The 16,920-nt window shown below is 43.9% G+C and overlaps 1 protein-coding gene across 4 annotated transcripts; it reads left to right on the top strand.

The window, feature by feature from the left end:
• The first annotated feature begins 68 nt into the window (after positions 1 to 68).
• On the top strand, positions 69 to 16,681 carry SLC26A2 (solute carrier family 26 member 2). 4 transcript variants are annotated; one of them, XM_051793971.1, is made up of 5 exons: positions 69 to 921; positions 1,348 to 1,623; positions 1,762 to 2,063; positions 5,699 to 6,356; positions 8,655 to 16,681. In XM_051793971.1, the coding sequence occupies exons 4-5, from the start codon at positions 5,715 to 5,717 to the stop codon at positions 10,158 to 10,160; spliced, it is 2,148 nt and encodes a 715-aa protein (XP_051649931.1). In that variant the 5' UTR covers positions 69 to 921; positions 1,348 to 1,623; positions 1,762 to 2,063; positions 5,699 to 5,714; the 3' UTR covers positions 10,161 to 16,681. The 4 variants fall into 4 exon arrangements, with proteins under 4 accessions (XP_051649931.1, XP_051649932.1, XP_051649929.1 ...); XM_051793972.1 differs by lacking the exon at positions 1,348 to 1,623 and having other exon boundaries at positions 1,982 to 2,063; XM_051793970.1 differs by lacking the exon at positions 69 to 921 and having other exon boundaries at positions 962 to 1,623; positions 1,982 to 2,063.
• Positions 16,682 to 16,920: the final 239 nt, after the last annotated feature.

Here is a 16,920-nt window from a genome sequence, read left to right as displayed (position 1 = left end):
GATATTCCTGCTGGTTGCTTGTGGTTCTGTTGCCTTCAGACACAGTTATTTGCATGAAGCAGCTGAAGCAGAAGCTCTTCACCCCAGCAGGGACAGTGAAAGACCTTGAGGGACGCTACAGGTTTGCATATGCTAAAATACATTCATGTTCCGTTTTGACAGCTCAAGGTTCCACCTGGAATGCAAATATTGTGCAATGTTTGATTTCAGATCAAATGCCTGCTTTTCTCTGCAAACGGTGAAGGAAAGGCAGACGAGGCTGGGCATGGCCCCTCCAGCCTAGAGATAAAATCAGAGTACCGAACAAAAACCTGGTGTTTTTAATACCGACATTGTCAGGGATCTTCTGTCCGTCCAGCTGGAATTACCTCCCAGACACACCCGGACACCAAAACAAACATCACGGAGGGATTTTGAAAGTCTAATTTTTTATGAATCCTTGTGGTACCTCAGAGGAAAAAGGGGCCCTGTCCTCTGTCAGAAACTGTTGCAGTTTCCCTATCTGCGGAAAGTTTAAGCTCACTTTTATCTCGCGTTACCAACCCTAATCAATCTTTCAACTTAGAAGCGTGAATGCGACTTCCCCGCCTGAAACGTGGGTTCCTCAACAACGGAGCGGGTTCCTCGCTGCAGGGCGGGTTTTTTCCCCGGCTACAGGAACAGGAACAGAACCGGGGAGCCACTCTCTGCAGCAGCCATCCCGCGGGCCCCTCCTAACTCGGACCACACGCGGCATCCATTCGGCAGCGGGGCAGGGCGGGCTGAGGGGCGCGGCCCTGCCCGTCCTCCCTGCCCGCCGCTCCCGGCCCCTCGCGGGGCGGTGCCGCCGGCAGCCGCCGCGCTCGGCCCGCCCGTCCGTCGGTCCGTCTGTCCGTCGGTCCCACCCGCCCGAGGTCTGCAGGAGCCGCCGGCGGCCCCGCGGTGAGTGGCGAGGGAGGGGAGGCGGGCCGGGCCGGGCAGGGGGTCGGGGCGGCAGCGGCGTCCGGCTGCGGACCCTCCTCGGCTGCTGCTCACAGCCCCCCTGGGAGCCGCTCCGCAGGGTAGGAGGAGGAAAGCGGCAGATGGAAGCCGCGGGTCCATAGGGAGAGCTCCTGCCGAGGCGGGAGCGGAGGGGCTGGATGTGAAGGCAGTGAAAGTGAATGTTGTATTCGGGACCCTGCGGGTGAAAGTGAATGTTGCTTTACAAACTAAAATGCTGCTGTGTCTTACTTCCCTTTCGCCCTCCCGGCAGCGTAAGTTGCTGGTTGGTTGGCTCCCAGAGCGACACGCGAGCTCTCAGCAAAACTTCGCAGTTTCAGGAGTGTAAACAGCGCGTGGGGTTCTTCTTGGTGTCTCTTCTTCTAGCAGGGTTTTGTTAACATAAAAAAAACCCCAGCCAGCTCAACAAACAGCATTCTTGTCAGCACGCCGTTACCCGGCACAGTCCCAGTGCGTGGGTTTCCGCTGGGAGCCGGGCGGGCTCTCTCCCTGCTGCCCTGCGGATGGAGCTGGTCTGGGGCCGTGGTGGGCAGCTGAGCTGGCGGCCACTGCCCCAGGAAATACCTTTGGGCAGCTCTCCCACCGCCCATCCTCCTCGCCGCCCAACACAGCAGCTCTTCAGTGCTTCACCTCTGCTTGCCAACGGTAAGGGCGGGAGGAGGGCCCTGACTTGGTGGAAGTACTTCTTAGCAAAGTCTCCGTAAAAAATCCAGTTCGGATGGAGCCTGCCGGAGCACTGTGCGAGGCTGTGGCTGGTCTGCAGGAGGGATCTGCTTCACACAGGGCAGGGCAGAGCAGCCAACACACTCGTACAGCTGCTCTCGGAGGTGAGATGACCTTCCTGGAAAGGCTGGCTGCCAGCGGGGCTGCTGATTCCGTGGGATCTTCCCCAGAGATGCTGGTGAGCAGCTTCGCTGCTGCTGCTGCTCAGGAGAACCGACATTTGAAGCAGGAGGAGATTACATATTTCACACAAGCGAGGTTTTGTTGTCCGGCTTTGCAGGTTTTCCCGCATGATTGAACGGCTGGTGGTTATTGTGCCAAAAGTAAGGTCGCTCTGCTCCCAAATGTATTGCTTAAACACGGTATGTCTTTTTTTGGTACTCACATTATTTTAAGTCCTTTGTTGAAGTAAATGTTCGTGGCTTGAATGTTTTGTTGGAGGATGTTAAGTGTTTTGTCAAATTCCAAGGTGCATACAGTGCTGTTCCAGTGCTTATCTCGGTGTTATCATGGCAGTATTGAATTTCCTTGTTGCTCCACAAGAGTTAAGACATTATTTGAAAAAGGCTGTTGTCCAACAAAAGTAAGGTCAAAGCTTTACTTGTCAAAATACTGTGATATGCTCTCCTTTTATACTCTTAGGGGGAGATTTTCCAAGGATCCAGAGGTAGTAGCCCAGCTCTGGTTCAGTTCATTGATTTCTGATTCACCTGCTTCTCCTTTACAGCTCTTTAAGGAATTGCTCATGTCTCTTTAGATCATGTGTTTATACATTCGTTTTTAACTTTTCATGTCTAGCAAAACAGGTACCTGAAAGTGGGTAGTGATCACATACAGTGTCAACTCGTGCACATGAAATGTAGAAAAATAATCTGGAAAACTGAGATGAGTGTAATAGAAGGAATACTTCTGATTAACCTTTGATTTAGTTTCTACTCTTAGATGCTCACATCTTCAGTTTAAGCTTGTAGTACATTATTTCAGTAGGTGAATGAGCTTCACAATCAATTTTTCCCTTACTGCCAAGTGACTGTGATCTGTGACAGAGGATTGTAGAAGCCAGCCCTGTGCTGCAGGTTGTGTTCCCCCAAAGACAGATGCCAGGCAGGTGGTAGCTCACCTCTGCTATGTCATGGGATCAGAAAGAAAGGCCCAGATGGGCTCCAAAAAGAGTCTGTAAAAGTCATCAGATCTCCAGAACTGCAGAACCTCCCCATATCTTTAGTCACTGATAAGTGACTGGCAGTCACTTATAACAGAGAGATACTGGAAAATCCCTCAGTTCTGTGTTGTAGTCTTTTTCTTTTTATCTTGAGTAAAGTTTGTGGCAAACAGACACACCCTGAAGACCTTACTCAAGCCAAAAGGAACTGATAAAAGTGAATTCTAGGCATACGAAGTTGTACATAAATAGCAGCTTTCAAAATAAAAAACACAGTGGCTCCTTTTCCCATCTAAATATACAGAATATCCTTCAGTGTCCTATCCATTAAACCAATGGGGTTTTCTATTTTTTTTTTTTATGTTTAGGAATAAAATCCAGTTTTCTTAGGCAAGCTTGGGCTAACGGTTATAAAAATAACACAGAGCAACACTGAGGGTGAAAAGGGGGGTTAGAAATTGTGTCATTTCCTTTTATCCTGACATGAGGAGAGGCAGGGACTGTGTGATGAAAGGCCCTTTTCATGCCACGTAGAGAAAGCCGTCATGCAAGTCAGCACAAAGACTCAGTATGTGCTCAGAGGTTCGTAGCCAAAGAGATTTTTACTTGGAACATTTCTCTGCTTTTTGGACATGACCAAAACCCAGGCATCATCTACCACACAAATGTTTTACAGCAGAACTAATCCAAGCTGTCTGGGTTTTGTGTTGGAGTTCCCTGGCACATTAGAAAACACCAGGTTTAAAAGAGCTGTCTACAAGTCCTGCATGAGGGAGAGTGCAATCAGGAGGATTTTCATCACTAAAATCTAGAAATCAAACTCATCCAAATAATTTGCTACACATAAAAGGTAGTGTGAGGTGATTTTTTCCCCCCCCTCAGCTTTTACAGTATTGATTTGCTGAGCTTTGAGTGAGTGAAAAGCTTTTTGATTTGTAACTCTGTGCTTGTAAAATGAATAAAACTTCTTGAGCAAATACAACTCTAGAATGTGTTTAAGCAGAGTAGAGCAGGCTTTTGTAATACTTCATTCTCACTGTGTGGTATTTGGGGGCAGTTTTGTGAGTGCTGTAAATTATCCCTGAGCACACTCTGGAGTCCTGTAAAGGTGGGTGAGATTAGATACCTGAAAGGTGGGGGGGATCTCCTCCAAGCATGATCATTGTGTCATTTTGAGCACGTAACATCTTACAGTGCATGTTTCCTCCTTGTAAAGATCCTGATTCTTCATATGGGTCTTCTGAGCCCCTGATTATTCTAAAACACATTTAAGATACTGAATTGGAAAGCATTAGACAAGGGAAGTTAGCTTAAGCATCACACAAATTCACTTCTGTCACTTCTCCCCTCCCATGTTTTTGAGAGACTCGCTGAAGTGATAGTAGCAGTGAGTGTTAGGAAAAATTTCTTCACTGAGGGGGTTGTCCAGCCCTAGCACAGGCTGCCCAGGGAACTGGTGGAGTCACCATCCCTGGAGAGATTTAAAAGATGTGTAATGTAGTACTTGGGGACATGGGTTATTGGGACTTGGCAGTGCTGGAGGAATGGTTGGACTCGGTGATCTTAGAGGGATTTTCCAACCTGAGTGACTCTACAATTCTGTGATTTTATGTCTAGTTGTGAAATAGTGATTAAGTGAACATATTTCGAGGCAGACTCTTTGTGGCATCCTCAGCACTGTTACTTCCAGTAGCAATTTGGTAATTAATTCAGTGATAAACACTGCACAGACAGTAGTTTGTTTGATGTTTGCACTGCACAGAGGAGACATAAGTAGCACATAAGAGGTAGGTTGCTACTGGCACTCTGGGACTGCAGTGGTTGAAAGGGAAGCCTGGCAGTGAGACTTTTCAGGGTTCTCCTGCTGTCTCTCACCTTGACTCCACTGTAGCACCAGCCCAGTGGGTTTCTGGCTGAAAGTTATCAACCTCAGAATGCTGGTTGTAGCAGGTATTGTGGCTGAAAGAGTTTTCTGGAGGATTCTGAATGCTTTCTGGAAATGGGAGTGCTGTATAAATGCTGACAATCACTTGTTACTGTCAACTTTCATTATAGCTTATCAAGACTGTGCTCTTTCACAGTCAGGCAATATGTTTCCAGTATTAAATGTGCTTTGGTATAAACACCCTCTTTTACTGTTTGTGGACAGCTTGGACAGAGCACAAGTTCTAGTGGTAGTGTTCCACTTATCTTTCCTTGTGCCCACTAATATGTTTTCCACTGGTGTGTGTTGTTTTAGTCGGTTGTAATTTACTTGAAAAACCAGCTTTTAAAAGGCGTGAAGAACATGTTTTCCTTCCAGTGTGTCCCTGGCTGAAATAATGCCACTTCTCAGGTAACAAGTCTTTACAGTATTTGGCAGGTGCAATCACTGCATTAAAAAAAAAAAAAAATCCACAAGAGATTTAGACCAAGCTGTACATTGCTAGCAATATACCATTTTTAGTTAATTTTCAGCAACTGTATTGAAATATCTGTTGGACTACAATAAACCCTGTGTCTGTCTTTGCATGGTGAAACAGGCTGCAGATAAAGATTTTCTCAAGGAAGACTCCCAGAGGAGCAGTGCTGCTGCATTCCTTTCCATTTCACAACATTGCCAGCAGCAGGTGTATTCTAGGGGATATCAGCTTCCCTCCTAGGAAAGGTCATTCTTTGATTAACAGGGATAAGATGGGGAGGATCTTTCCCAAATTGCTTGGAGATTGCTTTCTCTCTGCTGAACTAACACTTTCAGCCCTTACTTTCCATAAATAGTGTTCACTCTCTAAAAAATGTCTCACAGGGTACATTCATTTATGGTTTAATGCAGGTGGTCCTTCTTTGTGTTTTCAGTAAGTAAGTCCTTGCGATGGCAGCAGTGACAGAAACCAACAACATCCATGCAGTGACTGAGGGGCCGGAAGCAGATGATGCCAAATGCAGTTTCCATCACGGAATGTTCCTGGAACCCCAAGAGAAGAAGAGGAGCGTGAAGGCTCTGGTGGTTAAGCAAGCAAAGAAAACCTGCAGCTGCACTCCAGCCAAAGTTAAAGACTGGGTTTTCGGTTTCTTTCCCATCTTACAGTGGCTTCCTAAATACAAAGTAAGGGAGGATCTCCTGGGAGATTTAATGTCCGGGGTGATCGTGGGGGTCTTACTAGTCCCACAGTCAATTGCCTATTCTCTCTTGGCTGGAGTGGAGCCTATTTATGGCCTCTATACGTCCTTTTTTGCGAGCCTTATTTATTGCATATTTGGAACCTCCCGCCACATCTCAGTTAGCATCTTCGGAGTGACCTGCCTGATGATGGGGCAAGTGGTGGATCGTGAAATGGAGAGAGCTGGCTATGACGTGGAGCCAGCTGTGCTCAGCGTCCCCCCAGGTGCAGCAGCACGTGTGAACACCACCCTTTCACCAGTGAATGGCACATGGCAGGAGCTGCTCTGTGACAGGAGCTGCCACGCGATTACAGTGGCAGTCACCGTGAGCTTCTTAGCTGGAGTTTATCAGGTAAGAGGAGGTGGACAAACAGGTATGATGTGGAAACAGTTATAATTCTTCTTTAGGTGGTTGTGCCCGTGAACACCCTGCTGGGTTTGCACGTGTCCTCAGTCTGTGTCTCAGGGCAGTGGATGTGGGGAGGGCTGGAGTTACTGTGGTGCAGGAAACTCCTCTGGGTGCTTTCCATTTTTTAACAGCATTTTGGGCTTTCATTCCTTCTCTATTGTGGACTGCAAGGACTTGCACACCCCACCTACTGCTCTCACAATCTGCTCACCACCTTCTTTGCTGTGGCCTGAAATTTTATTTTTTTTTTTCTAGCTTATAGCTTATCCCCCCATTTCATTGGACCAAAACGTGCATCAGCTCTTAATTCCAGACTTCAATCATTTGCCTTTTAACAAAAAAAAAAAAAAGTGGATCTCCAGTTTCTTTTTATTTATCACTGTACTTATAAAACTTTGCTGTTTGCCCAGTTAAATCCAAAACAATGGCATTGTGTGGAAAGGACACTACTGAGAGGATACAATGTATTTGAAATGAAACTTTAAATTATTACCATATAAAAATATATTACTCAACAATATTTTACCAGTCTATCTCTACTTACTTCCTAAAATTCACTGCTTGCTGAAATAAAAGCAGGTATGTTTGTTTTAGAGTGTCATGCATTAACCAGAATGGGATTAGTTTTAATGGTACTGTAGAGCTGTGGTATTTGAGTTTATGAGTTCACATTCATTTGTTCTTAAATGTCCAGGGTGATAGCTAATTAAACTGTATGGGAGGGGAAAAGAAACACAGCTGTGATACTCTAAAACACTGGTTTTAGACACAACCTGGAACTTTTTCTTTTACTGCAAGTTCAAGTTGAGCAATTTCAGAAATATCCTGGACCTCCTGATCTGCACTGGCTTTTGTTTTTCATCACATAGATGAAGTTTTGGAGTTGTGAATTGCACTTAATATTCTTTGCAAGTATAAGTACAATTAGGTTTCTTTATATGAAGAAGTTAGATAACTTTATCTTCAGTCCCTCTGAATGTCAGGCATATTCTACTTGCTGTCTCCCTGAAGACCAACCAATAGGTCTTCACACCCTCAAATTTTTTTTTGAAGCTCCAACCGAAATCACATGTTCTTTGTAGCAGAAATTGTACAATCAAATCATAAAAAGCAAGTCTTCTCATACCAGTTGCCTACAGCATAATTAGGTTATGCCAATTATTGTTAATGTTTTACACTTAGAAAAACCTTGAATTAATTTCATTACCAAGGTTGTAAGGGAGTTGTGGTTTGGGTTTTTTTGTTTTGTTTTGTTTTGTTTTGTTTTTTTGTTTTTGTTTTGGGGTTTTTTTGTTTGTTTTGTTTTGTTTTGTTTTTTAGAGCTTGGCTCTGAGCTGATTTCCTGTCAGTACAGGTCCTACCTTCTCTTCAGTAGTACTTTATGGTTCTCATGGAAATCCCAGCCTTCTTTATTTTTTGCCTTAACTACCTAAGGGGATATATCAAGTTAACACCTCTGAAAGTTTAATACCTGTAAGTTCTGGCCTACAGTCTTGAGATAACAGTGTAGACAGCCCCATTGGCCAGCACAGGGAATTAAAATTGCTGTGAGAAGGTCCTTTCTCCATTTGGCATGAAGTGTGATGGGGAGGAAGGGACATTTACCAGGTGTGAAGAGGCATGTGTAGAGTAGGTATCCATAAAACCAGTCATTCCAATGAAAGACATTTGTCCATTCAAATAGCATTAATAAAGATTAATGGCAAGACACTTAAAAAATTATCTCTGTTTATATGATCTGCATCACAGGAGTTTGCAGCTCATATACTGAGTCAGATGCACTAAACCTTATGCAGTGCAAAGGACAACTGTTACACCATAAGCTGTGGTTTTATTGCAGGCTGTGAACTCCAGTGTAAGAGAGACAAAGACCACTAGAAAAGTTTTTAGATCCCTGCAGAGTTCACAGAGGTTAAAAGAACTGAGAGAGAAATGGAAAAAGCAGTCAGTATTTCAAACGTGGCGGTTTTTGCCAGGCTATCTTTTTTCCCCACCAGGATAACCAGCAGTTACTGCTGGACCCATGAGCAAACAATAAACACAGGTCCAGAGTGTGAAGACCCCCCCAAAAAAAGCCTGCTTTGGTTGCTGGAGACTCTTTTCTCCATGCTCAGACTACGCCTTGTCTTCCAGGGCTGTGCACAGTAGGTTTATTTTACTGCAGCTCCCTCCAGAGCCCCACACGGACAAAATCCACAAGATTTGTGTCCTAATCTGTTGTGTGTGATTGACTCCTTCCAGGTGGCCATGGGTTTCTTTCAAGTGGGCTTTGTCTCAGTGTACCTCTCCGATTCGTTGCTGAGTGGATTTGTCACGGGCGCCTCCTACACCGTCCTAACCTCACAAGTCAAGTATCTCCTGGGCCTGGACATCCCACGGAGCGGAGGCGTCGGCTCTCTCATAGTCACCTGGATAAACATCTTCAAAAACATACACAAGACCAACATCTGTGATCTCATCACCAGCTTCTTGTGCTTTCTTGTGCTTGTCCCAGCCAAAGAGCTTAATGAACGTTTTAAATCCAAGCTCAAGGCTCCGATACCAGTTGAACTGGTTGTGGTTGTGGCAGCTACTCTGGCATCTCACTTTGGGAAACTGAAAGAGACTTATGGCTCGAGCATTTCTGGGCACATCCCAACTGGGTTTCTGCCACCTCGCTCTCCAGATTGGACCCTCATTCCCAATTTGGCTTTGGATGCTGTTGCCATCGCTGTCATTGGCTTTGCCATCACGGTCTCCCTCTCGGAGATGTTTGCCAAGAAGCATGGTTACTCTGTGAGGGCCAACCAGGAAATGTATGCCATTGGCTTCTGCAACATCATTCCCTCCTTCTTCCATTGCTTCACAACCAGCGCAGCTCTTGCCAAGACTCTTGTCAAGGAGTCCACAGGCTGTAGGACGCAAGTCTCTGGCATGGTGACTAGTTTGGTAATCCTGTTAGTCCTCCTTGTGATTGCACCTTTATTTTACTCCCTTCAGAAATGTGTCCTTGCTGTCATAACCATCGTGAACCTCAGAGGAGCCCTGCGGAAGTTCAGGGACCTGCCGAAAATGTGGCACTTGAGCAGAGTGGACACAGTGATCTGGGGAGTTACCATGGCAGCCACAGCACTCATCAGCACCGAGATCGGTCTTTTGGTTGGCGTTTGCTTCTCCATGCTCTGCGTCATCTTCCGAACTCAGAGGCCAGAGGCACCTCTGCTTGGCTGGGTGGCAGAGTCCGAGACCTACGAGTCCCTGTCTGCTTACAAGAACCTGCAAACCAAGCCAGGGATCGTGGTGTTCCGTTTCGAAGCCCCGCTCTACTACATCAACAAGGAGTGCTTCAAATCCACCCTGTACAAGCAAACTGGGGTCAACCCAGTCTGGGTGAAGGCAGCAAAGAAAAAGGCAGCAAAAAGAATGCTTAGGGAGAAAAAGATGGGTTCTGGTGACAACCAGACCAGCATCTCCATGGATTTTGTGTCTGAACCTCTGGAGTTTCACACAATAGTGATTGACTGTTGTGCAGTGCAGTTTTTGGACACGGCAGGAATATGCACGCTCAAGGAGGTCTGCAAGGACTACAAGGAGATAGATGTCCATGTGCTCCTGGCCCAGTGCAATCCTTCAGTGAGGAGTTCCCTGATCCGAGGGGAATTCTTTAAAGAGGGGGAGGACCACCTTCTCTTCCACAGTGTGCACCAGGCTGTGGACTTTGCATTGGGCACCCAGGGACACGGTGGGACCAGTGCTTCTAAGGACTAGCTGTGAAAAGACAGCAAGTTGGAACAAAACCTGGGGAAAAAGTGTCTGTGGGTCTGTATATCTATGCAATCAATATATGTGCACTCAGATAAAAAGGGCAGGGTGGTTCTTAGCATGCTGGTTGCTGTGCAGTCTGCTTACATGCTTTAAATTTGCCTGCCAGGTGTAGTGATCCAATGAGCGGTACTGAACAAAGGCAATTCTTAGCTTGAATGTGGCTAATCTGTGACTCTAAGAGTTTTCATACGGTTGTTCATCTCATCTTTCTCTTCTCTCTTGAACTTTCGGTGTCTCAGTTCCCCTCTAAGGTTTAATCATCAGCATTGAAGTCTTTATTGCAACCCTTTCTTTATGGATGGGGCAGGATTCTAAAGTAGCCTGGTCATCCTGTCCAGCTGAAGAACGAGGCAGCTCATTTCTTGTCCCTCCTTCTGGCTTTGCTTTTCCATCTCCACACCCTTATGTTTGCTAAGGAATGACTGACAGGGACTTTTTGGTCTGGTCTTTACTGTGCAGTGTTTGATTTTTTTACCTGTTATTTACCTTCAGGAAGGTTAGATAAATCAAATCTAAACATGCATGAAAAGATCTTCATGAATAGCTTCTAACCACCTATCACCTCCAGAGGCTTTGGCACTGTCTCCTAATGCAGCCAGGCCACGGGGGCATGGTTATCTTATTTTTCCAGGCCTTTATGTACCTGTGCCTATGGAAATGTTACCTCTCCAGTTTGATTTTAATGATTTTTATTCAGAGGTGACTGCTTAGAAGTCTGGTTCATCTTTATGGTCAGTCAGTTGTTTTCCTAATATTTAGGAGCTCTTTAGGATTGTGGACATTAGATATGGAAAATATCTAGTTCTTGAGTTTCAACAGAAAACAGTCCCTTATAGGCAGTTTTATATGCCAGGCAAACAGCAGCACAGGCACCAAAATGGAAAGGGCCAAATAGATGATCCAACATCTATCCAAATGTGTTCATGTCACACAGGCTTCGTGTGAATGCAGGTTTTATTGGCCATAGACCCTTTGCACGTGCTCTGCCAGGGACTTTATGCAAGGGGAATACACAGACCAAGAAATACAGTCATTGGAAAAGGAGCCAAAAAGAGTCTTTACTGAACTTTGTTTCACCAGGTCAGTGTAAATAGAACTTTTTACTTGGATTTTAAATTATTCAGAACAGAGAACAGTGCCTGTTCTTCATGCTGAAATACAAGCACTGGGTAGGAAGAGGTTCTCTTTCCTTACAGTGATAGAATACAATTATGAAGGCAGAATGGAGAGATTAACAGTTTTTGCTGAGTACCAGTTATACACAGCACACAGTACATCTTTGGAAGATGGTACTTTCTCCCAGGGGAGTTTACAGTCTGAATTGTAGGTGCTTCACAGCTTTCAAAAGGGAAAGGTGCTGTTTACCAACGATATTCTCATCCTTAATCATTCCAAAATAATAAGTCAGGAGTCAAAAAAGGCATAAAATGCAATGTGAATTGTGAAACGTTTACTAAATAGGAATATATTTTGAGTTTAGACTGTTTTCTTCTTTTTTTTTCTGATCAAGGACCAGTAACTATTCTCTTCTTTCTATGAAAGCTGAATGTCATGTAACACTCTACTCTAGGAGGTGGGACCTCAAGAGAAGGACGAGACAGCAGGAAGATGAGTCCTCTATATGTTAACTGAACATGCTACATTTTTTTAGGACATCATCACAGCCTATAGAAATACTGGGGGAGGTGGGGGGTGGCTGTAGCACATATTGAAAAGGAGCATATAACTGAGATCTGTGCACTCCATGTCCTGGAACTGGCACTGTTAAGGAAAGAAGCCTCTGTGTATCAGAGAGAAAATCCTAAAGCTTCTGCAGTATTCAAACCCCACAATTATTGTTCTGTTCGAGGCTTGTTTATAAGGGGATGAATCCCAAATTCTGCTGAATTTTTTCCTTTTCTGTGTGAACTTTTTTATTCTGGGCTAAAAATCCTTTATGCAGCTTGGGTAATTGTAATTACTGAATTGGCATTACCAGAGCAGATTGGCCTGAGCTGTATAAAAGCAGTGAGTGCAGTTAGTGCTGGATGGAAGTTATGCTTTAGTTCCTAACCAAACCTGGTTTGTGTTGAGTTCTTAATCAGAGACCCTGGGTGGGAAGGTTTGTGCCCACAGGGGGCCATGGCCTGGGGGGGGAGTCCCTTTTCAACACAGTTTGTTCACAGAATCTCTGGAACTTTGAACAAAAGCCTCAGTATAATTTCTAAATGCTGATTTTAACTACTATATTGCCAGAGGGCAGAGCAGTGCTAGAAACACTTAAAGCCCTGATGAAAAATTACAGCATGTTGTTATTGTAATTTTCCTGCCTACCTGCAGCTACTTGTTCTCACTCCTTTTTCTCTCAGGCATGGGCAGGAGAGAGGGAGAGGAGGAAGGAGCCGCTGGCCAGGAGACTTCAAGGCAGGTCAGCCACAAGTGGGACAGAAGTCAAGTAAAAATTTCTCTGGGTGATTCTTTCCTCTTTCCCTCTCTCCCATACTCCTTCCATGCTGCCCAGGTGGAAATCTTCTGATCTGTGACCATGCACAGGTTTGTGTAGCCAAATTCTAACTGAGAAGGGGAAAACCTTTATTTATTAAGTGATGTTTTTTCAAATCCATTTCTACCTGTGTCAGGAAGGGAGGAATAGCAGTGTTAATTTTAATGTTAATACTTTCCACATCTAGCAGAATGGGTATTTGTAGCTCCTAGGTATTTATTTACATAGAAGCACAATAAAACAGCTGTGAATTGATTTTCCCAACAATTAAATTACATTATAGGTAAAAGATACACTGAAGTGATTTATGTTTAACTAGAGCACATTGTATTTGTCCTCAGTGCTGTTTGCACAGCCATAACTGGCAATGCAGCTTCCAAATTCCATAAAGGAACTAAAATGCAACAGCAAAACCAGCCAGGCAACCCAAAGAAAAACTTCTAATGTTCTTATTTAAGATAACATCCAGAGGTCATAGTATTAATAAGTCTATATTAATGCACACTACCCTGTTTAAAAGGGAACCAAAATAAATGCCATTTGCCAGACGGTTCAGTGTAATAGAATCCTTTGGAATTAACTGAAGATTAGAGCTTATTATGGCTGGAATTTCTTAGAACAGTGGATTTCAGCCATTTCCTTTTAGGCCTAGAATAACTTTCTAGCAGTGACATGAATCTGATTTAAGCCTGCTGGCAAGAAGCACATTTTGCTTGAATATGTTTATGGACCATTTAAAGTAATCCAATTTCATCTTTAGGAATCAGGGACCACTGATTAAAAGCTATTGCCCTAAAGAATTTGTTTTATAAAGGAATTTCGTATATATCCATACACACATCTGTATTTGTATGTATATATTTGTGTGGGTACATATATATATATGTATATATATATATATGTATCTTTTGCTGCTGTGTGATGGTTGCAGCAGCTGTATATATCCAGTTATGCTTTTGTGATACTCCTTCTTCTGTCCTGGAAAGGGCTCTTCTGCCTTCTGCTGTTCTAAATGAACAGTGGAGAACATGTACCAGATTTTTTAAGGGGAAATCTCACTGCCTTCTCTCCTATGCCTTCTCTCGTCCCTACCTCACAGCTGAATGTAAACTATGGGAAGAGGGACTCTCAGAACAATTGGTTTTGGGTTTATGCATCTGTCCAGAACTGGAATGTTCCTCCCAGGTGCAAACTTCAGAACCCCAAGCTAGACTGGAAGATGGTATAAATCATTTTATCTCCATTCCCAAAGGTACTAATCAGCAATTATCACTCTAAATGAAGAATTACAAGATCATTAGCACATTCATTAATGACAACAACATGGCATTATGGAAATTAACACTCCCAGCCTCAGCTGTACTAAAGACTCCTAGAAATGTCTTTAGCAATCTCCTGCTAAATGTCAGGCTCTTTTTTCCTCGTGTGTTGCTGCTATAGATAGTAGTGTCAGTTCCTCTTAACGTGGCAGCTGCACTAATAAATGTTTCACTTGTGTGAGTGTTTTGACATGAAAACCATTTTAGGTCCACTTCACAAAACAGGGAAAGGCATTGCAGTGGTGCTTATTTTTGGATTCATAATGACATTGTCAACCTTAGTCTTGTGTGATTTAGTGATCCTGATTTCCTTGTGAGCCATTGCAGTTCCACCTGCTCCTAATTCACTGCAAGACCCACCTCCAACTTCTTGATGCTTCTGTGTTTTGCTGCAAGACATTGCATATAGTTGACTGTAAATAGAAGAATCATTGTTTTTGTGTGTGTTGCTGTTACATGTGACCTGCTGCTCAGTTTTCATGGCAGATCTTTTGATAAGGCTAAAGCTCCTGAACAGAGAGAGGAAAACAACCCCAGAACCCCACGAATCCTGTGGGTGCTGGGACTGGAAGATAGGGGGCTGTGGGCAGCTGATAGGGGAGCACTTCTGTGTGTGTCCCCAGGCTGGAGCCTCAGCCTGGTTTGGGACTGGGGGAGGGTTTGTGTAACTGTTGGTGCTGTCCAGGAATGATAAATTAACCTTTAATGTCTTTATTATGGGGCTGCTGGGACACGGTGTTGTGCAGCCCTGTGCCTTTCTCCACAGGGAGTGTAATAACAACACGGGACCTGGTTCCTCAGTGCTCTGCTCAGTTCCTCCTCAGTCACTGTCCTGAGATACACATGTAAGGGATTTCTGGTTTCATGGTTATTTTTTTCGGTCTCATTTTGATCTCAGTCTCTCCCAGGCAGGGCAGCAGAGCTGCCACGACTGCTCCATGCCCATGGAAGGGTGTCTCTCTTGGGAGAAAGCTCACAGCCACGCTTTTGTCTCTGCTCACTCCTGCTGGCTTTTGTCAAGAGACATTAAAATCCACTGATGATGGGTTTGAAAAGCAGAGGTGAGGTACTGCAGGCAGGAAAACATCCTGGCTGCCACACTGGGGTTTTAAGCTCCTCCATACCCAACTGCCTCCCACAGCCTTGTGCTGAGGTTGGCCCTGAACCCTGCCTGTGCTTGGTCCTAGATCTGTTTGAGGGTGAAACTCTTCAGGCAAATAGTCTCTTTCAGGGCATTATCTTCTGTTGTGGGGTTTTTTTTTCACGTGCTTTAGAAAAGTGATTTAAATGCTTGAGGTGATTTACATTTTTAATTTTTTTTTTTCATTGACATGGCTAAGCCAGTGAAGCTGTGATGCAAATATTCATCTTCTGCTCGTGCCATACAAGGTACTTTGTGTAGCTTAGTTGGTTCTGCTGAGTCTCAGTGTAGGATGCTGTTGTGAGAATTCAATATTGATATAACTCTCCACATGAGAAGGGCATTCCATTTCTCTGCTGGCATAACCAAAGGGAGTCATGTCTTTAGTGCAGACTTTGCACTGTGAATGACCTTGGTAAATCCCAAGAATTACTTGCACTGGGTCATCATGTTCATAAGCCTTTGTAGGATCAACTGCTCATGTGAAAATCAACCTGATCTTTACCATTTCAGTCAAATTCTACCTGAAGTGCAAATAATTCTGAGTCTTGCTTTTTCATTTGAGATCCTTGCAATGCTAAAAATGAGGCCTCTCATTAGGTAAAATGGCAAATATTTAATATATATATATATTTAGTTCATAGTATAATTAGTGCCTTTCTATTTTATTTTCTAGAGATCTATAAGCTGAGGCATATTGGTATTCTTTAATATGCAAATGCACAAAATATTTCAGCATTGAATGGAGAATCAAATCTCCATTGAGGTAAATTTACTGCTAAAAATATTTGAATTGCAGCTCTCTCCAGCTCTGAAAGCACTTAGCTCTTAGTCCAGCTCCCAAATGATCCCAATATTCCACAAGAAGATAGGAAACAAACTTTGCTGAACTTGGGTCCAAGTTTTTGATATCTGATTTTTTACCTAAAGAAGTAAATTTTATGTATATTTGAAATGCAGCTGAAACATGGTTAAGGAGAGGTAAAATGTCACTTTTTCTGAAAAGCACGAGTCATCAGTCTTCTGTCCCTGACCATCATCTCTAGTACCTTGGTATATTCTGGGGTATGATTTGTTGAATTATTTTAAATTCAGAATAATTTTAGATATTTGTGATGTAATCTTTTACAGAACAAACGAAATGGCAAACTTTGCCAACAGGACCTCAGAACTGGAACAGATCACATTGGTCAGCTGACCAGTTTACAAAATAGTTTATGTGTTATTTGAATAAAATGTGGGAAAGTCATATAATATCTATAAAAAGTACCCTTATTTGGTGGTATCAGTTTTATTTTTTCAGTAGTCATCTGTGTTCTGCTGTCGTTTCTGGTGTCTGTCCTCTGCGTGGTGTTGACTCTCCTTTACAGTGTCTCTGTCTGAGCTGTATCAGTTGTTATTTTTAAATGCTAATGTGCCTTATTGCCATTGTAGAAGATTTGTTAGCATGAGAATTTTCTATCGAATATGGTAAAATCATTGGGTTTCTTTAGCACAATTAAAATATGGTATTTATGTTTTTTTCTGTTGTTGGATGTGTGCTTGATCACAGAATCACAGGATGGGTAAAGGTTGGGAGGGACCACAGTGGATCACCTGGTCCTACCTCCCTGCTCCAGCAGGGTCATCCCAGAGCACATGGCCCAGGATTGTCTCCTGATGGTTCTGGAATATCCCCAGTGAGGGAGACTTCACACCCTCTCTGGGCAATCTGTCACTTGCACAGAAAGAAGCTCTTTCTCATGTTCAGGTGGAACTTCC

This window comes from Manacus candei, unplaced genomic scaffold, assembly GCF_025592945.1.
Source record: "Manacus candei isolate 608988 ecotype Guabito, Panama unplaced genomic scaffold, ASM2559294v1 h1tg000037l, whole genome shotgun sequence".
Taxonomy (NCBI): domain Eukaryota; kingdom Metazoa; phylum Chordata; class Aves; order Passeriformes; family Pipridae; genus Manacus; species Manacus candei.
This window is presented reverse-complemented; position numbering and strand designations above follow the sequence as displayed.

Coding starts and splice junctions, on each gene's coding strand:
- SLC26A2 (XM_051793969.1), top strand. CDS start 5,715: ATGGCAGCAGTGACAGAAACCAACAACATCCATGCAGTGACTGAGGGG. Junction 6,357..8,654: donor TCTTAGCTGGAGTTTATCAG/GTAAGAGGAGGT, acceptor GACTCCTTCCAG/GTGGCCATGGGTTTCTTTCA.